Source organism: Electrophorus electricus, chromosome 16, assembly GCF_013358815.1.
Source record: "Electrophorus electricus isolate fEleEle1 chromosome 16, fEleEle1.pri, whole genome shotgun sequence".
In the NCBI taxonomy this organism is placed as follows: Eukaryota; Metazoa; Chordata; class Actinopteri; order Gymnotiformes; family Gymnotidae; genus Electrophorus; species Electrophorus electricus.
This window is the reverse complement of record NC_049550.1, coordinates 14,022,893-14,045,392: the sequence shown is the minus strand read 5'-3', so window position 1 is coordinate 14,045,392 and position 22,500 is coordinate 14,022,893. Positions and strand designations below refer to the sequence as shown.

Genomic DNA, 22,500 nt, shown 5'->3' with positions numbered 1-22,500 from the left:
AAGGCTTGGAGAAGTCCAGAATCCACCTTAGTCATCAAATGCTTCTCCTGCCTCCCTGGTCATCTTGCTCTCGTTCTCTCCCTCCCTCTCTCCTCCTCTCCTTCTCACTTCCACAGAACCCGTGTCGCCCCGCCAGCGACCGACAGCCTTATTTGTTGGGGTGTGATAGCAGGCTGCAGACTGCCCTGCGCTTCGTATTTACATACGTGGCACAGTCAGCAAATCAGCATAATTAAGCCGGAGCACAGTGCAGACCGTGCTGCGGACGTCCGTGCCAGGTCCAGCCGGATTCAGGGAGCCTTGAAATTGCACTCGCTGGTTTTTGTTCCGCGGTACAGCTCGCGTAACCTTCATGTGCAACCAGAGGTAGCTTTCCTCTGGCTGTGTTCTGAACTTACTGCTGGTTTATTGCAAACCAGCTGAAGTTACTGTTGGTGTCTTCAGCTGTGGCACGTCCTGGCAGGTCACATGATCATGCCATATGTGCACTGTGTCCTTTCTGTGACACACTTGGAAACATTCCATTCATCTTCTGCTTTTTTAAAATCCATTTTCCTATTGGGTTTTCGGGTCTTTGTAAGCTGAACTCTTACTAGTGTTGTGGGATGTCACTCTCTGCCAAGCAGGTCCTTGGTGTGCCTGATCCACTCCACACCCACTACCAAGCCACGGCTCTGTCGAGAACACCATCACCCAAACGCGTGTGTGTGTGTGTGTGTGTGTGTGTGCATGCAGGCTGGATAGATGAATAAAAGGTGTGATAGATAATATGGATAACTGACGATGAAAGAATAAAATACTGACAAATTTCACCTCTGACCTCCCTCCTAGGCTGCGGTGACCTCTGCACCCCGATAGCTGTGTGCCTGCCCCTTGGACTGCGACCCAATGACACCTCCACACCCAGCTCCTCCCCCTGGGGCCCATCCTGCCCCATACTTCACCAGTGGTGCCCCTTCACCCACTCCTGCCTGCCCCTGACCCACCCCTGCCAGTCTGGCTCTTGCCCCAACTGCTCAGGGGTGGAGGCTCTGCTCCCGGGCACTCTGCTGCCTCACTACAGCCTGGTAGGGGAGGCCGTGTTCACCATGGTACCCGGAGCCTCCTCGCACGTGCTGGTGAGCCGACCTTTCTGCCTGAACTTGGTTCAGATTTGGTTCAGACCGGTGAGGGGTAAGACGTCAGAGTCCCGCCACTCAGTAGACAACTGGAGGAGAAACTGAAGAAGTTGTTTATTACAAAGCACTTAGGAAAATCCTAGAAGTCCTGGGTAACTGTGAAAGATTTGGTCCTGTCTCTGTAGATGCCAAAATGGAGCATGAGACAGAGCAGTCAGGGCAGACTGCTAAGTGCTCCTCTGTCTAGTGGCCTTTCATTTCCAGCCGGGTGCTAATGACTGCAGACAGCCCTCCCCGTGTTCACGCCACCATCCACATTAAAAAAAACTCATTTGAGGCCGATGATAGCCAAACAGAACTGCGCTGCTCGCAGGGGGAAAGGAAGCCATTAGTGGGGAGATGTGAATTAGAAAACTTCAGAATACGGCAGTGCGGTCCTCTCTGCAGATGGAACGATGCGAGTTTTTGTAGTAGTTGTTGTTTTTTGTTTTTTTTTGCCCGAGGTCAAATTGATACTAATGAAATAAATTGTGCCTGGGTGTGGCTCTGCTCTGGTGTGTGTGTGTGTGTGTTTGTGTGTGTGGGAGTGAGTGTGTGTGTGTGTGTGTGTGGGTGGGTGGGTGTGCGTGCGTGCGTGCATGCGTGTGTGTGTGTTTGTGTGTGTGGGAGTGAGTGTGTGTATGTGTGGGTGGGTGTGGGTGTGTGGGAGTGTGTGTGTGCGTGTGTGTGTGCGTGTGGGTATGTTTGTGTGTACATGCGTGCGTGCGTGCGTGTGTGTATGTGTGTTTGTGTGTGTGGGAGTGAGTGTGTGTGTGTGTGTGTTTGTGTGTGGGTGTGTGTGTGTGCGCGTGTGTGTGTTTGTGTGTACGTGCATGCGTGCGTGTGTGTGTGTGTGTGTTTGCGTGTGTGGGAGTGAGTGTGTGTGTGTGTGTGTGTGTGGGTGTGTGGGTGTGTGTGTATGTGCGTGTGTTTGTGTGTACGTGCGTGCGTGTGTGTGTGTGTGTGTGTGTGTGTGTGTGTGTGTGTATGTGTGTGTGGGTTTGTGTGTGTGGGGGGGGTGTGTATGTGTGTGTGTGTGTGTGTGTGTGTGTGTGTGTGTGTGTGTGTGTGTATGTGTGTGTGGGTGGGTGTGTGGGAGTGCTTGTGTGCTTGCATGTGTGTTTTTGCTGTAAATGTTCCATAAGATTCCCATGTGGAGATAAATGTAATTAATTATAGTGACTATATTTTGTTATAAAGGTTTTTAGTTCCACACAAGATTAAAGAAGGACATGGCCACAGGTCTGGGTTCAGTTTGACATGCATGGTCACAGGTCTGAGCCAAGTTTGACATGCGTGGTCACAGGTCTGGGTTCAGTTTGAAAAGCATGGTCACAGGTCTGAGTTCAGTTTGACATGGATGGTCACAGGTCTGAGTCAAGTTTGACATGCGTGGTCACAGGTCTGGGTTCAGTTTGAAAAGCATGGTCACAGGTCTGAGTTCAGTTTGACATGCATGGTCACAGGTCTAGGCTCAGTTTGGCATGCAAGTAAGCTTCTGAGGAACTGCAAGTGTAGCAGACAGTAAGCACCACTGAGTGTTTTAAGATAATTTATAAAGATCAAGAAGTGAAATCAAACCACACTGCATTAAAAGTTTAATACCCCAAAAATCACGAAAACCTATCAAATTGTAAATCTTATCTAAGATTTACGTATGTGATGGTGGAGAATACTGCATTTATGACAGTTAGGTGTAGGCGGTATATGAGAGTAGGTGGTGGTGGACTCCTTTTAGAATAGAGTCCAATAAAACCGACTCCCTGTTGCTTTTGTTAACTGCGGTTCACACCCTGCTCTTGTTAAACGTTTCTTCCGTGGTTTTCACTTAGGTCCAGGAGGAGTTGGAAGACCTGCTCGTTGCCCCCGGGGACTTCATCGCCCTCCAACATGACGCCGGGCCCTCAGGCCTACTCAGCTGCTCGCCTGACCCTTCATCACCATGGAAACAGAGCTTCCTGCTCCAGAATCGCTCCAATTGGCTGGACCCTAACCAGACTCTAGAGGGGAGCAAAGCCGGCGATTGGATAAAAGAGTCGGCATGTCAGATCAGGGTTCTGTACGTCGGACAGAACCAAACCAAACTGCGGGGGCCGTTTCTCAAAGCTGGGCTGCCCCACCCAGGCAACTACAGTCTGGAAGTGACGTTGGACGATCCCGACTTTCCAGTTATTGCTTCCTGTCCAATACATGTCATCCCACCACTGGGCCTCGCTGTCGTCTATCCGACCATTCAGAACGGGACAGTTTATTTCTTACCCAATCAGACTTCGGTCCTGGTCAAAGTTTGCTCTGAAAACAATGCTGTGGTTGGCTGGCAGGGTAGCAATGTAACCGTCCCCTTCCAGCATTCCTGTCCACAGACACTGGTGCCTACAGTTGCTGACTGCAGAATGGCTGACCCAAACAATGACGTCCTCTTTGCCTGGCTGGACCTTCAGCCGGGCTCCATGCCTGGTCCGACCAGCATGGTGCTGCACGTCCGAAGTGAAGTGGCTGAGGCGGAGCTGGAGATCCAGGCCAGGGTGGAGGAGCCACTGCGAGGGCTACAGGTCAACCCTCATCCTGGACACAGAGTGCTGATGGCGTCCGTAGTGGTAAGAAATACTTCCGCGCTACCTCCAATGGTGGAGCAGATATAGTAGTTTGGAGTCATTTGTAGTGTGGTTGGAATAGTTTGTATTGTGGTTGAAGTAGTTTTTAGTGTGGTTGGAGTAGATTCTGTAGTGTGGATGGAGTAGTTTGTAGTGTGGTTGGAGTAGATTGTATTGTGGTTGGAGTAGTTTTTAGTGTGGTTGGAGTAGTTTGTAGTGTGGTTGGAGTAGATTGTATTGTGGTTGGAGTAGTTTTTAGTGTGGTTGGAGTAGATTCTATAGTGTGGATGGAGTAGTTTGTAGTGTGGTTGGAGTAGATTGTATTGTGGTTGGAGTAGTTTTTAGTGTGGTTGGAGTAGATTCTGTAGTGTGGTTGGAGTAGTTTGTAGTGTGGTTGGAGTAGATTGTAATGTGGTTGGACTAGTTTGTAGTGTTATTGGAGTAATTTGTATTGTTGTTGGAGGAGTTTGTAATGTGGTTAGAGTAGTTTGTAGTGTTATTGGAGTAATTTGTATTGTTGTTGGAGGAGTTTGTAATGTGGTTGGAGTAGTTTGTAATGTGGTTGAAGGAGTTTGTAGTGTGGTTGGCATGTAATTATACTGTATGTTCTGTATTGTCTAGAAGTGTGGTGTGTGTGGTGATCTACGTAGGGTCAGCTACTCCATAAAGTTTCTGCTCATTTATGGAGGTGTGTAAAGGCAGTGCTGTCAGCTGATTGGGTTCTTTGGCCCTGCTGCTCGTGTTGATTGATTGGCTAATTGGGTTCTTTGGCCTTGCTGCTCATGTTGATTGATCAGCTGATTGGGTTCTTTGGCCTTGCTGCTCATGTTGATTGATCGGCTGATTGGGTTCTTTGGCCCTGCTGCTCGTGTTGATTGATCGGCTGATTGGGTTCTTTGGCCCTGCTGCTCATGTTGATTGATAGGTTGATTGGGTTCTTTGGCCCTGCTGCTCATGTTGATTGATCGGCTGATTGGGTTCTTTGGCCCTGCTGCTCGTGTTGATTGATCGGCTGATTGGGTTCTTTGGCCCTGCTGCTCGTGTTGATTGATCGGCTGATTGGGTTCTTTGGCCCTGCTGCTCGTGTTGATTGATCGGCTGATTGGGTTCTTTGGCCCTGCTGCTCGTGTTGATTGATCGGCTGATTGGGTTCTTTGGCCCTGCTGCTCGTGTTGATTGATCGGCTGATTGGGTTCTTCTTTGGTTGGTGACGCGCCTCATCTCCCTGTTCCTCATTACTGCAGTGCAGGTTCATGGCTGCTTCATGAGTGTAACTGGGAATCTGTTCCCATTCAGTCAGCTAATTATGTGAAGCACTGGATCTATCGCTCTCTCATGCTGTCTCTCCCTCTCAGAGCTACACTGCATTTGTCGAGGGAGGAACCGAGCCCACTTTCCAGTGGACGGTGGACGATAAGCCGTACTTCACCTACTACAACACTGTGCTCAACATCATCTACCAGAACGCGGCTGTCTACAAACTCACAGTGAGACTGGGCTTCTTCTGCTACCGTCTCGCTGACAAACTGTCAGTTTAAAATGAGGGCAGTGAGGTGGAATCCAAAGCATTAATGTCACTGAGCAATTGTGAAAGGTTCAAGAATAGAACGTCTTTGCTTTAAATGTTGGGTTTTTTAAAGTTTTTGAGCTATTAAAAACTGTTGCTCATCATGACTGTTCTAACTGTTGCTCATCATGAAGTTTTCAATGCTGTTTTTGAAAAAAGCCCAAAAACGTTTAGAAGCTGACTTTGTGTCTGCAAGTTCATCTAAAGTAGAAAGAAAGTGTCAGCACTGTCAATGGATCTCATGACCTGTGTCTGGTTTCCTAGGTAACAGCCAAAAACCATGTGAGCAGCCTTAAAGAGGATTTCAACGTGACCGTGGACAGAATGAACCCCATGGGTGAGATCACAGTGAGGTCTCCAGAGATCGTAACGCAGGGGCTTGCCCAGACCCTGTCCGCCTCCCTGGAGGTGGACCCCTCAGTGGACGCCACGTTCCGGTGGGTTCAGTGACCCCGAGACCCCTTTTCAAAAGGCAGATTGTTAGATCTTAGGGACTGTCACTGTGTGCTTTTGAATTTTTCCATTCTTTTTGCCACTAGCAACACCCTACAGACACTGCACAATACATTGTTCTATAATTGCTACTGCAGTATTGACCTTTAAAGTACCGACATTACAGTAAGTTGCAGTTTGCAAACAGACCTTGTAACAAATATTTCTTTGAGTGTGTGTGCTCAAATATTTCTTTGTGTCATGATCAGTCCCTCCCGGGTTCCGTGTTCCCTGTTGTCTTGTGTTTTTTAGTTCCATGCCATAGTTTCGTTTTCTCTGCCCCTCCTTTGATTTTCCACACCTGTCCCTCGTTTCTAGTATTAAGTTTATGTATTTAAACCCTTTCTGGATCCCAGTGGTTGGCTGTTCATTGAATGTGTTTCATTGTGGTTGTTTCTTGAAACTCCGCTCCAAAGCCTTTATTTTTGTTAGCCTGTCTTTTCCCGTTTGTCCTCGCTCTTCTCCGCACGTGCGTCCGCCTCCTTCCCGCTCACCGTTACACTTTGAGTGTGCATGCTCTGAGTAGCTGGCAAATCTGTGACATTCCAGATAATTACTCCTAAAGGATTATGGAATTTACATTAAATAACAAACACCAATTGTAGTTAAAACAATGCAGATCAATCTTTAACCACCAGTGTGTTCCTCATACCATACATGGCCAAACGTACTACTAACAGGTGTGTAAAGTCAAGCACAAATCCATACCATCTACATAGACAAAGGTGTGCAGTAGAATGTGTCGTACTGAAGAGCTCCACTCTCATTGGATGCCACTGTTGCCACCAATCAGGCAGGACGTTTCTGCCCTGCTTGATCTGCCCTGGTCAACTGGAAGTGTCCAGGAGGGACCAACCCTGAGCAGGGGAAGGGTAGGTCAGGCAAACTCACAGAGCAGGGCCAGTGAGCGCTGAAATGTGTGTTGGGAGCTTCACCAGATGGGTTTCCATGGCTGAGCAGCTACACGCAAGCTTTGCACAGTGCGCAATAGCAAACGACGGCTGGAGGGGCGTGCAATGTGCCGCCACCGGATCCCGGAGCCGTGGAAATGGTCACTTTGGATAATGAACTGCGTTTCACGACAGATGGAAGAATGCGGTTTTGGCAGATGCCCGCAGAACTGGAATGCACAGTGGCACCAGAGAGGACTGGTGAAGGAGGGATGATGATGGGGGTGGTCTGGGGTCGCTTCAGGGCTGTGCCCTTGTGCTTTGACATGGAGGTATGTGGAGGAACTCCAGAGGGCTGCAGCGACCTTTGGGACGAATTGGAACATCTTTTGTGAACTAGGCCTCCTCATCCAACATCCGCGCCTCACCTCACACATGCTCGTTTGACTGAATGGACACAAATCCCCACAGTTACACACTAAAATCTTGTGTGAAGCCTCCCCAGAAGGGTCAGAATCAGAATCAGGACACACCAGAAATTTGGATCCGGCTGACGATAACTCTCAATACAGGCAATATACATACAAAACACAATATACAGACGATGTAATTGACAACAATATGCGATATACATAAAGTATACATCAGTATGCATTTTAGTGAGGTTGTGCACTATTGTAGGTGTGAGGCAGCGTGTTATGGCTATCAGAGGAAAGAGAAACTGCGACATGGCAGATGGAACCAGTCATCTGTTTATGAGGTTGATGACACCAGGGAAGAAACTGCTTCCGTGTCTAGATGTTTTAGCATACGTGGTTCTCTAGCGCCCTCCGGAGGGAATGAGCCGAGCGAGGTCGTGTCCAAGGGTGTGGAGTGTCTGTCCCCAGCCTCACCTGCTGGTGATCCACAGACAGATGGCAGGGAATACAGGGAGCTGGGAGAGTTTCCAGGAGAGGGCTTCTGGAATGATGGAACGATGGGATGATGGTGTTGCACGTCAAGCTGAAGTCCACAAACCGGATCCACACACCATGTCCAGGGGGATATTATTTATGTACATGATTTTGAAATATGTCCAACAAGGCTATATGATGGTATATGGTGGTCAGTTGTCCACATATTTTTGGCCATATATTGTAGAGCTTTTGTTTGACATCAAAATGACTTTAGATGTTGCTTTGAAATCTGAGCCCACGAACTGAGATGTCATATCAGGAATACAGTGCTGTCTTTTGCAAAAGTTATTTGAGAACTGACAGTTTACATTTAGCTTTTCTGCTTAATATGAGACTAGTCTGTCTTCAACATGTGGTTTGAGATTTCCTCATAGTAGAGAAAATCTTCAAAAGAAGATCAAATGCTGTTTTGTGGGAAGTTATCTTCGAGCTAAAGCCTTCGTTCCACATATTACCCACAAGCCTGTGTATATATGAGTCAAACAAAAGAATGTATTTGAATATTTTATACATATAAGATCATGGAGTAGACTGTAGCTGTGATATCTGATTTATGTATGATAATTATTAGATGTATTATTATCATAGAGTGTCAGGCAGGACTTTCCAGCACAGTTGATTGTAAGAATGTGTTGCTTACACTTATATGTTGTAGAAAAACCCAAGAAGCACATTCTTACTCTGACAAACAGACAACTTTGGTTTCTCTGTCTTTGACCTCCCACATAATGTACACTGACCCTCAGCCTCTGCAGGTAGCACTGTGCACCACTGCTCTGCCTTTACAGCCTGTGCTTACTGAGGACTGCTGACCAGAGGTTTCCCCATACTGTCACCAAGCACGGCTTCCAAATGTTCCATCTTGTCCGCCTGTTCTCTCTCTCTCTCTCTCTCTCTCACTCACTCACTCACTCTCTCTCTTACTCTCTCTCTCTCTCTCTCTCTCTCTTACTCTCTCTGTGGCACTCTCTCTCTCTTACTCTCTGTCTCTCTCTCTCTCTCTCTGTCCCTCGCACTCACTCTCTCTCTCACTCTGTCCCTCTCTCTCTCTCACTCTCTCTCTCTCACTCTCTGTCTCTCTCTCTCTCTCTCTCTCTCTCTCTCTCTCTCTCTCTTACTCTCTCTGTGGCACTCTCTCTCTCTTACTCTCTGTCTCTCTCTCTCTCTCTCTCTGTCCCTCGCACTCACTCTCTCTCTCTCACTCTCTGTCCCTCTCTCTCTCTCACTCTCTCTCTCTCACTCTCTGTCTCTCTCTCTCTCTCTCTCTCTCTCTCTCTTACTCTCTGTCCCTCTCTCTCTCTCTCACTCTCTGTCCCTCTCTCTCTCTCTCTCTCTCTCTTACTCTCTCTCTCTCTCTCTCTCTCTCTCTCTCTCTCTCTCTCTCTCTCTCTCTGTCCCTCTCTCTCTCTCTCACTCACTCTCTCTCTCACTCTCTGTGCCTCTCTCTCTCTCTCTTTCTCTGTCACACCCTCTCTCTTTTCTTCTGACTGCTTCCAAAAATCTCTGCTGCTACTTTTATTTGAACACTTTCAACTTCTCATAAGTCCTGTAGCCCAGACGACTCTTTATCCTCCAATCGGAGGCTACGCAGCTGCCAGTCTCAGCGATAGCGAGCGTCTGAGAGAGATGACATATGGGGTCATATCTAGACAGTTGGAATCGTGTCTCACACTCCTTTGGGTCTTCTCTCTTCTGTTCCCTCCCTATTTCTGTGTCCAACAAGACACTTCTTTCTCTCGTTTGTTTCTCTGCTCCTACGATTTGATGTCATTATACTTATTTTTTATTCTTTTGTAAACTGAATCAAGTTGAAAATTGGAAACTGGAAGAATTAAGCATGTTATATTTGTCTGCAATGTCAGCTGGCAATAGTGTAAGTTTGAGCTTTGTGTTTGCATGCACATGTGTGTGTGCGCGCGCATGTGTGTGTGCGCGCGTGTGTGTGTGTGCGCGCGTGTGTGTGTGTGTGTGCACGGTCATTCTTTTTAATCCCTCTCAATTATGGGTTGTTTTTTTTTTTAGCTGGTCATTTGGAGATGGAGGTGAGGAGATGCACCACTTTAAGCCACGCTACGAGGACCAGAGTTCTGAGCCCTTTAAGAAGCATTTAATTCTGCAGCATGATGTCAAATACATCTACAGCCAGCCAGGTAAAGGGCCCACTGACATCAATGATATGGAACAGACTGGGCCAGTCCAGACTTCAACTCCCCCAGTTCTTTTACAGATATTAGTCATGTGGTGTATTTGATCTCCTCTTCTGTTTTTGCAGGAAAATATACTCTCGAGGTCAATGTCTCCAACCACTATGAAAACAGAAGCCACAAAGTTGACGTGTACGTCTTCAGCATTTTAACGCTAGTAGAGATCCAGACTGATCCCGAGCTTCTGCAGGTCGGAAAGGCGGCTGCGTTTGAGGCCCATCCTCTTCCGTCCCCTTACGGAATCATCTACACATGGGACTTTGGGGACAACTCCAGCCTGCAGCAAGGCCACAAGGGCAGAGTCCAACACGCATACGCACGCCGCGGTCCCCATACAGTCTGTGTGAATGTGAACAACACCGTCAGCAGCTTGAGCAGTTGCAAAGACCTGATGGTATATGAGGATATTGAAGGTTTGGACGTGCCATCGAGTGCCCCCACAGAGCTCAACACCCCTACAGTTGTCATGGCTACTTTGGAAACAGGAAACAATGTCAGCTGGAGGTTTGATATGGGTGACGGGACTGTGCTCACGGGCGTGGAACCAAGGGTGGAGCATGTGTATGTAAAAGATGGAAACTACACGGTCAACATAACTGCAGCTAATGCCATCAGCTCAAGATGGGTGACAATACACGTTCAAGTGTTTGTGCTGCAGGTGTTGTGGTTGGAGCCTGTGGGATGCGTTCAGGAAAAAACTGACATCAGCTTCCATGCTCACGTCTCAGGAAATGCCTCCTCTCACCAATACGTGTGGAGTTTTGGGGACGGAACTACCAATGAAACTCACTACGGAACCGCTAGCATTACTCACTCTTATTATAGCAGTGGAAAATACCATCTTTCCCTGCTCATGTCCAGCAGTGCAAACAAGGCTAATTTCTTCAACTGGATCTGCGTTCAACCTGTCATCACCAACGTGACTCTAGTGTCCTCAAACGGACACATCAGACTCGGAGAGGAAAACAGTTTTACTGTAACTGCCCTTCCAATGTTTGACTACACCTACCTATGGGACTTTGGGACCAGTGACTCTGGTTATCCCATTCAAGGCAGTGACACAATAGTTTTCACATACAAGAGCCCAGGACTGTATCTGGTAACTGTAACAGTCCTTAATAACATTTCCTACAGCAACAGCACAGTCCAGGTCGAGGTGCACCAACCCGTGGGCTGTCTGCTGATACAGCACAATGGAACCCGAGGCAACAACCTGGCCGTGAAGCAGAACTACAGCTTCCTGTCATCTTCAGACTCAGCTAACGTTGTCTACATTTGGGACTTTGGAGATGGCTCTGTCCTCCCAGGACAGAACGTGACACACGGCTACAATACCTCAGGGACCTTTAACATCCGCCTGAGGGGTAAGAATGAAGTAAGCGAAAATAAAAGCGAAATCACCGTAACTGTTCTAGCGCCAATTCAGGGACTGTCGGTCAATGCCAGCCATGTCAATGTCCACTTGAACGACTCAGTCCACTTCTTGGCCCACCTTGACCAAGGAGATAAGGTGCTATATTCATGGATCCTGTGTGACCGCTGTACCTCCATTCCAGGATCAAAAACAATGTTTTACACTTTCCGCTCAGTTGGGACATTTAATGTGATTGTGACTGCCGAAAATCACATCAGCGTTGCTCAGGCTAGTATCTTTATATTCGTCCAGCGGGAGCTGGAGGGCTTGCAGATTGTGTCCGATGAGCTTGGGGAAGGGTGCTGTTTTGCAACCAGCCACGTTCTTCACCTGCAAGCTTCAGTAAAAGAGGGCACTAACATGTCTTTTAGCTGGAACCTTTTGAGGGAACATGAGAACACTGCTACTCTTAATCTCACAGGCAAAACCATAGACCTCAATTATTCTACTCCTGGTCCCTGCGAGGTCATCCTGAAGGCCACCAACTTGCTTGGCCAATTAACCGTTAACCGCACAATTGATTTTCTGGAAGCTGTCGGAAAGCTGGTCCTTAAGGCTGTCCCCAACCCCACCCCTGTCAACAGCTCCATAAACATGACAGTGTTCGCAACTATTGGCAGCGATCTGCAATATAGATGGCGGGCCAATGGTGATCTTTTGCCATTTAGCACCCCTTCTATCTCGCATGTTTTTGACAGCTCGGGGCTGAAGCAGGTAGTTATTGAGGTCTCCAACAGAGTTAACACAGAGACCGCGTCAGTATCAGTCAGTGTGCAGGAGCCAGTATTAGGTGTAACATTCACCACAACCAATGTAACAGAGCAGAACTTTGTCGCCAGTGGGGTCAATGTATCTTTACATGGTAATGTGCAAATGGGATCTAATGTCTCATGGATTTGGCTTTTACCAAGTGGAGCAATCTCAAGCCAGCAGTATACATCCTATATATTCCCATTGCCCGGAACCTTCGCAATCACGTTGAATGCATCCAATGACATCAGTAGTGAAGTGCTGTCACGGGAATTTACTGTGCAAGACCGAATTCAGGGCCTGGAGTTTAAGGCCAGCACGAAGAGCGCGGCAGTTGGTGAGAATGTGGAATTCACCATTTCTGTGTCCTCTGGTACATCTGTCACTTACATCCTGAGCATCAGTGGTGATGTAACACTGAACCCCAACATGACATATGTGCACCAGTTTAACAGAGTGGACAGCTATTACGTCAATCTCACTGCCTGCAACCAGATAAGTGTGGAACGGAGGAACCTCCACATCAATGTGCAGGAGCGTATTTCAAAGCTAACCATCTTGCACTGCTGCGAAGACGCCATACCTGTGGGTGTTCCCAGGACATTTGAGGCTCACATAGAGACAGGCAACCCTGTGGCATACCTATGGACCTTCGACCTGCATCGCGGAGTCAAGACAACTAAGCTTGATGTGAGAGTGACCTACATACCTGAGGAACCTGGTTCCCTGACCATCATCGTGAGTGCTTTTAATGGCCTGAGCGTTCAAAATGAGACCAAGGTTGTTCTCGTTCAGAATATTTTACGATCTGCCACACTAGAGGTGCAACCTCAGGACACTTTCATAAACAAGACCGTCACCTTCCATGCAGGAGTTTCTCCACACTGCAGCTCTCTCAATTACAACTGGAACTTTGGGGATGGAACCTCTAGCAACAGCACTCCACCTGCAACTCATGTCTATTCTCTGCCTGGCCAATATGTAGCCCAGGTGAACATCAGTAACCGGGTTAGCTGGGTTATGGCACAGTTTAAAGTAAACATACGTGTACTAGAGTGTGATGAGCCAGACGTTCAGGTGGTCCAAGCTCCAAGGATGGCCATCTGGCGTTCTAAAGCAGCGCTGGTGGAAGCAAGAGTGAATTTGAAAGGCTGTGCTCGCTATGGCGCAGAATATCTCTGGGAAATCTTTTCTACACCTCACTGCCAGGATGTTGAAAATGGTTCGCCTCCACCCCCAAAAGTCCGGCTTCCCATCGAAGTCGATGTCCGAAGGCTCCAGCTGTCACTTCCCAAGATGTCACTCCTGGCCAAAAACTACACCTTAATCTTCTCCCTGTCCTACAAGGGAGTGCCTCTAAGGAAAGCAGCCTGTCTTCATCTGTCGGTGATGTCTGCCAAGTTGGTGCCAATCATTGAGGGTGGCACTTACCGTGTCTGGTCGAAAACCCAAGACCTGCAGCTGAGTGCGGAGCAGTCCTACGACCCCAACCTTGACCCAGAGAGTCAGACCCTACTCAACTACCACTGGGAATGCGTGAACACCTCAAAGGTGAGAATTGTCAGAACCCACAGCTCTGCATTTTGCTGATATGAGTGAGATGAAGTTAGTGAAAATGTTTGAAATTTGTTCAAAACTGAATTTTGAATTAGATTGTTGGAATCAAATTTTTACTTGTCTTGAATTATAAAACTGAATTTTGGATTGAACCTAACTGGACTCTCGGGATGAAATTCACATTAGTAATTTTTGCTGAATATACCAAGAACCTTTTCCACTGTGGAATAAGAGCCTGTGCCAATCTGACTGTGAAGTTGTTGTGGGATGTACAGGAATTCATTGTAGTCTGGTGAATATCACCCTTTACATTGCCTAATCTTATGCGAACTGTCAGTGATTCAAATGAGCCATAACATGTCAAATGTTCCTCTGAGCTGTAATCCTGCAGGCTCGTCCTCTGTGGTCGTTAAAGCCCAACTGTTTTCTCTCTCCTTTCTCCCCTGTGCTCAGCGAGAGCTCTCACGCTGCTGCTCGGCTCGTCCGCTCGCTTTTTTTTGTTTTTTGTTTTGTTTTCCCTTCTTAAGTAACAAGATTGCTGAGCGTGTGCGTTCCATCTCCAACAGCCGCCCAGGCAGTGGGTTTTAGCGTGTGTCGGATGTATTGCTGTGAAGGCTAAACAGTGTGGGAGTGTGAAACGAGAGAGAGCCTGTTTCTTTGTGTGGATCAGTACAAACATCCCAAAACACCCCCAAATAGAAATGGGCTCTTCAGGTAATTTGTTAAATGAGTTCCAGTGATTGGCATGCCATTGGACAGTGTTGTACAGTGTTGTACCATTGGGAAAGTTTGAGGGATTGTTTGATTAAGACTGATGGATTACTGTGTGCCAGTAAAGTTGTGTGTGTGTGTGTGTGTGTGTGTGTGTGACACCAAAGCAATTCAGATATCAGTATGAAGAACAAAGTGTGATCTCTCATGGTGTGGCCATTCTGTCAGCTTGTACTGCATTTCAGGGCCATAGATTGTGAGATAGTTGAGATGGTGGAGTTGGTGGGTTGATGGAGATGGTGGAGATGATGGAGATGTTGGAGATGGTGGAGTTGATGGAGATGGTGGCCAGGAAGGATGGCTCCTGAGCTCCAAATCCAGAAGGGTTAAATAAAAAAAAGCACACATACACACACACACACACACACACACACACACACACACACACACACACACAAAGGGCAGGAGGGTTGTCTAAAATGGAGATGTGATAAAATGGATAAAGGAAAATAAGATGAAGATGACAGGAAAGTTGAATAACGAGGGGAAATGCCTCGTTTTCGACGATCCCAGGCACTTGGAGCGTTCTGTGACTTCTCTACTCAGATGGATAAAGGAGATGGAATTCCTGGAGCCAGCAGGCGGGTGCCTGTCGAGCTCCAGCATGGGTGGGAACCTAGAGAAAACAGGAAATGGCTGATCCATCAAGGGTGGGCCGAGAACGTTTAGGATACAGCTCCCAGAAGGGAGAGGAAAGATTTCCCTTGGTGTGGCGCACAGTTTGAGTGATGGAGGTCTGAACTGGGATCTGTCCTGACCTGGAAGGCCAGAGCTCGGAAGAGAGGGCGGGTCTGGGTGTCTGCGGCGGCCTTCTATCTGGGGTCACGGGTCGCAGATTGTCTAAATATTTTGCTGATTTCCCGGCTAAAACACAACCGAATCCGTTCGTGAAAGGCTTGATCATTATGTAATGATTATGTAAAAATGACTTAGTAGGATAATTAAAAGAATCAAAAGTTTTAAAATGTAAACATGCTAAATTCTAAGAAAAGGCATGATGTACAGATAGAAAGTAATGAAAAACAAAAAGAGCTCGTGTGCGGGTAATAATGAACTGACAACGCACTTTTGTAAGTCGCTCTGGATAAGCGCATCTACCAAATGCCAAAAATGTAAATGAAAATGTAAACAGGTACAAGGAAAATTCAGGTTTAGTCCCACACACCAGTGTTCTCAGTAATAAAGGTACTGTAGTGCCCCTAGTGGTTGCACTACAATTTTTTTGTCAACCTGCGATCACCTGGGGACACCTGCTATTGTGCTATTGTAATTGCAGTAGTGTTGTTTGAACATCATATCACTTCCAATATTTAATTAAAGACATTTAATTTCTTTGTTCTCTCTCTCTCTCTCTTTTAAGGGAGTCTCTCACTGCTCTACTCTGAACTTCGGCCTGGGCCCGTGGGGGCCTGTGCTCGGTATCTCTGGATCAGAGCTGGAGGTGGATGTTGAGTACACCTTCCGTTTGACCGTCAGCAAAGAGCGCATGCCCCCTGAATCCACCCTGCAGAAGGTGAGTTCTGATTGGTTACTAGTATCACTGTTGGAAAGAGATCGACTCTGATTGGTTGATTTAATGGTGAAAAATGTCCTGCTGGGTACTAAAGAAGCTGGTCTAAGGTAGTGTCCTTACACACACACACAAAATGAACCATAGTGTCGGGCCTTTAGCAGGTGATGTATGCTGAGACTACACCCGATGAGGAGCGTGTCTTTTCTATCAGATCTCTCCTCTTCTACCCATCGCTCTGTGCTACTGGGAGAGCGAAGGCCAGCTCGCTAAATCTCTTTAATTTACGTGTTTGATATTTCTCACTCACGCCGCCCTTAATCTGTCATTTTATTATTTTCCTTTCAGAGAGAGGGAACAGAAATGCTAGTCTGACAGGCAGTTTGAATGCCAGGCTCATAAAAGGCATTTGAATGGTCATGAATGCCATTTGAGTGCTTACGAATGGCACTCGAATGCCAAAATGAACACACTGCCAACTCTCCAAACTGAATGTCTGAATGCTCTCCCAATTTTTCCCTTCAGTTGTTTTTTTTCCTCTCAACATTCTTTGCTCTTATTCTGAGACGAACAACCAACACACACTCCAGCGTAATCTTTTCCTTTCTCAAATCCCCCAGCACATTCCAACTACACGTCACCCCTTCGGCATTTACCTACCATCACATTCACTGACAAAAATGAAATTAAAACTTAATAATAAAGACGCTTGACTGCCCTCGTCTTTTAGATTACGAATGCAAGTTTAAGCGAAATCGAACATGGAGGGAAAATGGCTTTTCTCCTCTGACCTTTTGGAAGTCAAATATCAAAGCTCAGGCCTGTGAGCAAGTTTGTGCGATAATCTCATTTAGTATAAAATGGAGGGATGGACAAGTGGTAATTGGTGGGTGGAGGTGCAGGTGGGTGGAGGTGGGTGCAGGTCTTGGATCCTCCTCTTCCACCCCCTGCAGGCCCTCAGTTGTTGTTTACCCCTTTTATGGCTTTGTTCTGCCCTGTCTCCAGAGTGTTCTAATGGAGCAAACCTTTCCCAGGTGCCCCGGGCACCACCAGGGGACCACGGGGGACTGCGTGGGTTTAATAAGCTGTCCAAAAGAAAGATGAAATTTCATCAAAGAAATCTGTGCAGCTCGGGTCCAGTGGCAACTAAAAAACTGATTCGCATTCTCGTTAGTCATTCATGAAGCTTCTCCATCCCACCTAAAGTAGGTGTTTGCATAACGAATATGACAGGGTTGCTAATGCACCATGAATCGAAGTCAGCACAATGGACAGGTGCCACACAGCGGAGCTTTAAAAAAAGAGCGTCGTTTGTCGGTAGTGATGCAGGAAGACATAGCAGTGAAGGTGCGCCATGCCTCACCAGATGTGTCACTGTCCTCTTGATGTCCGCTCATCTGTTCTCCTCTTCATCATCATCTCCCTCTCTCCTGCCTCGTCATCGCCCTTATGCCACGTTTTCTGACTCAGACAGACCAGGGAGGAGTTGTGTCAGGCAACAGAGCGAATTTTCAATCTGACCTGATCCACCGTCTTCCTCGTGCCTCTCTTTGCTCTCGATCTGTGCTTTTCTGCCCCCTCCCCGCTGCACACACATTCTGAATTTGTTTTTTTCTTTGTAGACCAAAGGAAAGTTGGAAAGAAACTGCTCCCATTCTTACCTCTCTAATTATGCTGTCCTATCAGGGACAGAGAGGCTCATCTGATGTAATATTCTCAGTGGGTTATTTTTGCATCCTAATCTTTGGCTCCCAGTCACCAGGGTAGTGTGGTAGTGACAGTAGTGATGGACTCCTTATTTCCACTCTCTGTCTCTAACAGTAATGTTCCCTGACATTTACATGTCTGAACTCTCTGATTTAATTCAGTTCTGTCCAGAATCTGCTTTATCGCCTCGAACGAGGTTCTTATAATATTATCTAAGCAACTACACTGCTGTGCCAAAAGTCATGGGACAGGGACTAATGTCATGTAGGATCCCCTGTAGCTCTGCAAAGCGCAGCAACTGGATGTGGCATGGATTCCTTAAGTGGAAGGAAGCCGTCTGGAGGGATGAGTCATGCTGTCTGGATAGACACCCACAGCTCTGTGGTATTTGTGGGTGCAGGATCTCAGGTGCAAATGGGCCTCTCCTCCTCATCCATAAATGCTCGATCCATCTTCACATCCAGGGTCCACCTCACAAGCCCCGATGAGGCGCTGTGTCCAGTGTCGTGGCGTAAACAGGGCTACTCTGGTGGGTCTTCTGCACCCATATGTCATAGAAGCTAAAGAACGCTGCACCGACCTGTGGGAGATGAGTGTGGGTCTCCTGCACTGAGTGTGGAAGTGATTTCTTTGTTCATATGGACAGTGCTAGCCAGGAGTGTCACATGCCCGCACAACTTCAGAAATGGAATGCCCCATCCGTACTGCACCCACTATCCTGCTTCATTTGAACTCTAGTACATCGTCTTGCCCTGAGCACACTGGCCAGTGTTCAACCTCACTCACAAGATAACACCTCCCAACTTACACCGGTGCGTGTGTTCTCAAGCCGTCCCCTGAAGTAACGCCACTTCATAATCAGTTTACATACTGCTGTCCCATGACCTTTGGCATGTCGGTGTTTAAGAAGGAGGCAAATATAATGCTGTGAGCCCTATTGTAACAAACCGGGCTTTAACAATTCAGTTATGGGATATTTTACGCCAGTTTCAGTCTCCTGTCTCTAAAGTTCTTGAGATGGTTGTTGCCACCTAGCTGCATGCCTTTCTGAACTCCAATAAACTTTTGGAACATTTTCAGTTGGGTTTGGCTGCCACCACATCACTGAGACGGCTCCGGTCTATGTTTTAAATGACCATTTGCTATCTTCTGATTCTCGTTCAGCATCTGGTCTTCTCCTTCTTTACCTTACCACAGCCTTCAACACAAGCTAGTCGTAATGTTCTCCTTTCTCAACTTTCCACTATTAGCCTTACTGAAACTGTGCTATCCTGGTTTAGATCATATTTACCAGATAGGTGTCAATTTGTATCTACTGGGAGTCACATATCTAACACAGATCCTGTTCCTCAGGGTGTTCCCCAAGGCTCTGTTCTTGGCCCTTTATTGTTTATAATTTACATCCTGCCCTTGGAAAGATTATCTGTTATGAGAGTTTCAAATTTTCACTGCTTTGCTAATGATTTCCAAATCATTTCCACCTCCCACACTGGTTTCCTGGATTTGGGAGTTTAAACTATTGGTTAAGCACTAACATTCTAATACTAAATGCCAAGAAAATTTATTATCACCGTTACCAAGTGAGCAACCTGAGCTTACAGAACATGTAGTCTGATCTGAACATATAGTCTGCTAATTTTCAAACTAAAATTTCATTATTACCGTAAGTCGTTTATACCATCAGTTATCATCCTCTGCTTTTTCAGGAGATAACGGGGGTGTGCAAATCGAGTAGCCACTCCCATCTGTCATTTACGCTGTTATTTCTCATCCCGTGTGAACCTCTCAAATGTTACAGACATCCTGTAGTAAAATTATATTACTCCACCTCCCCATGTAAAACCAATTCCGTCCGGGCAGGGTGTAAGACGGCATTTTTCCATCTTTGCAATATTGCTTGTCTCTGCTTTTCTGTCAAAACGCAGACATCGTGGCGCATCCCATCTCGGTTAGACTACTGCAACTCTCTGTTCTACGGTTTACCATCTACAGCTCTCCACTTCCTTCAGTACACTGAAGACTCTGCAGCTGGAGCACCAACACCCTTCCCCCATGAACCCTGTAGCAGCTACACTGGTTGCAGAGCATGTGCACTGTAAAATGCTGCTGCGTCGCCTTCCTCTGGCCCATCTTCCCCTGCTACCCTTCCCACGCGTCCCATCTCAGAACTAAGCTCCGGCGACTCTGGCGTGCCGGCTGTTCCCAGGTTCAGGCTCTCGTCTGCGCATGGCAGGTCTGTTAGCGTTCCTGCCCCTACGCTCGGGGGGGCACTCGCCCCTGCACTCCGCACCCACCGGTCAGGCGTAACGCTCTCTTATCTTTCCTCAGAACGCTTTTTCACTCCTCCATTTCTACGTCTTCTTCACGGCTTTGTTCCCTTCTTGTGACAGGTGCTATATGACTGTAACTGATTGTTGTTATCACCATAAATCTCTCTCCCTCTCTCACGGCCAGGTGCTGGTTAAGAGTGGCCGTATTCCTATAGTCTCTCTGGAGTGTGTGTCTTGTAAGGCTCAGTCCCGTTATGAGATCAGCCAGAACTCCTATGTCTACCTTACTGGCACCTGCAGCAACTGCCAAGGTTCCTACAGAGGGGTAAGGAGCTTCCCGGTAACGCAAACACAAACACTGATTGGTCCAACCATCTGCCACGCACCACGAAAGGATTTCGTAATTGGAGGTTATGGTATCACCGTGTGCTAGAGACCAGGTTCTAAAAAATATATCTACATGTATATTAGAGATGCAGAATATTTTATCAATGCATGATTTGCCTTCCCATTATCAAACCATAATTCCACCAACAGACTCACGAGATGCAGACCTCTCTCTCAGTGAAGACAGACATTTATTCAAGCACAGCGAATCACTACGATTTATGGCACTCACGTAAAACCAACAGTGCAGCGGGCTATAAACGATACATAAACACGAAAGCAAAACCCAAACACGAACGCTGACGTTAACAACTTTGTTGACGTACATAGCTTTGTTGAACCACAAGGCTGTCGGCATTTATCGGATTTGAGATAATAAAGGGGTGTGGTAGACAAAGTGACCGTCACTGTGAAACGGGTCAACACAGACAACACCACGTGCACTTGGTGGGCCGTACCACGTGATAAGTGCGAAGGGGAGCGTACCCCGACACGCACATTGTGCCATAACAGCTGTGAGAATATGTTTGTGATTACTCAAAATAATGAAATTCATATGATGGCAGTCTAAGCTGTAGAGAATTTTACCACACAGGGCAATAACTGAAAAACTTTGTCATGTCTATCTGTCCCTGTTGTGTTTAAAAAGCATCCCTCACAGAACTTTGTGGGACATTCTACCCAAGCAATTTGGGTTACAGTTCATATAAAGTGTAAGCCTCATGGAATCCTGGATGGTGTATTGGACTGTACTGATATCATGTCTTCCATAGGAAAGTTAGTAATGGCACTATGACCTTATTAGTCTCGGGGGAAGTGGAGAAGCTCTCAAAATGGGTCACCGTTCCACCTCAAAATGATGAGGAGGGTCAGCAACATTTGATGAGGCGATGACAGACACACACATACATCATCTCTCAGACTCTTTCACTCTGCCCTGATCTCTGCTCTTTTCCACTGTGTGTAAATGTTTAGTTGAATGATGTCACGACCCCAAAATATAAAGAGACACGAAAGCCTGAGAGGGCGTAAGGAAGGAATGATGTCATCACCTCTCTGGTTAGCTGTCTACTCGGGGATAGTACGCACACACGCACGCATACACACACGCAGGCATACATGCACGCACACACGCACGCATGCACGCACGCACACATGCACGCACACACACACGCACGCATACACCCACGCATGCATACACACATGCACACACATGCACGCACGCATGCATACACGCACGCACGCATGCATACACGCATGCACGCACGCATGCACGCACACATGCACACACACGCACGCATACACGCACACACATGCACGCACGCATACACACACGCACACACATGCATGCACGCATACACACACGCGCACGCACGCATGCACGCATGAACACACACGCACGCATACACGCACGCACGCATGCACGCTTACACACACACACACATGCACGCACGCAAGCAGTTGAGCTGTTTACATTTCCTTGTCTTTAGTAGTTTTTAGAACATTTAACACCACAAACTGGTCCTGGACCTGCAGAGTTATTCTTTATAAAGAATATTTCCTGATCTGCTCTGGGAGCGCGAACCCTCAAAGCTTCAGAAGCGAACACCGTAATATCATTCAGGAGTATAAAGAAACGTCTTAAAGACTAAAAGAGAAACACTTTACGCACAGTGGATGTCTGTAATTCTCCGTCACGCGCTGATGGTGACGATGACGACGATGACGATGTGTGCGGGTGCCGTGTTCTTCCCCCAGCGCTGGACGGCGGTGAACCTTCGGGCCGAGCCGCTGGTGCTGGACCTGAACACCACAACCACAGGGCAGGACAGCATGCACCTGGTGCTGCGCAGGGGGGCGCTACGCGACGGCGACTCCTACGTCTTCAGCCTGCACGTCACCGATGACAGCATGGAGGCGGAGGGCGTGGCCTACATCGAGCTGCGGCCCAACCTGCCGCCGGCGGGCGGGGCTTGCTCGCTGCGTGCAGACAGGGAGGGGCCAGTGGTGCGTACCCTGCTGGAGAGGGTTCACTTCAATTGTACAGGTAAGAGAGGCGGGGCCAGGGCGGGGCCAAGGGGCGGGGCTTGACTGGTGATGTGAGGGAATGAGCTTGCTGGAATAGCATAGGATGACTAGACTATGACTGGGGCTTAGACAAATATTTCGTATTGTGACAAAATCCCCACCCACCCCCAACCCCCCCAGGCTACCTGGATGAGACAGACTCTGCGCTGGTCTACAGTCTGCTAGTGCAGCGTTGCTCTGTGTCGT

At 47.5% G+C, this 22,500-nt stretch overlaps 1 protein-coding gene across 1 annotated transcript in view; it reads left to right on the top strand.

The window, feature by feature from the left end:
• The window catches only part of pkd1a (polycystic kidney disease 1a), a 100,370-nt gene that overhangs the window by 49,354 nt on the left and 28,516 nt on the right, over positions 1-22,500 (top strand). Inside the window, exons 11-20 of the mRNA XM_035534595.1 lie at positions 832-1,118; positions 2,990-3,754; positions 5,107-5,238; positions 5,583-5,755; positions 9,679-9,806; positions 9,929-13,575; positions 15,713-15,865; positions 20,024-20,164; positions 21,985-22,273; positions 22,435-22,500. The exon at positions 22,435-22,500 is cut by the window's right edge and continues 145 nt beyond it. Of these exons, the coding sequence (XP_035390488.1) occupies positions 832-1,118; positions 2,990-3,754; positions 5,107-5,238; positions 5,583-5,755; positions 9,679-9,806; positions 9,929-13,575; positions 15,713-15,865; positions 20,024-20,164; positions 21,985-22,273; positions 22,435-22,500 (5,781 nt within the window). The remainder of the gene's footprint in view (positions 1-831; positions 1,119-2,989; positions 3,755-5,106; positions 5,239-5,582; positions 5,756-9,678; positions 9,807-9,928; positions 13,576-15,712; positions 15,866-20,023; positions 20,165-21,984; positions 22,274-22,434) is intronic.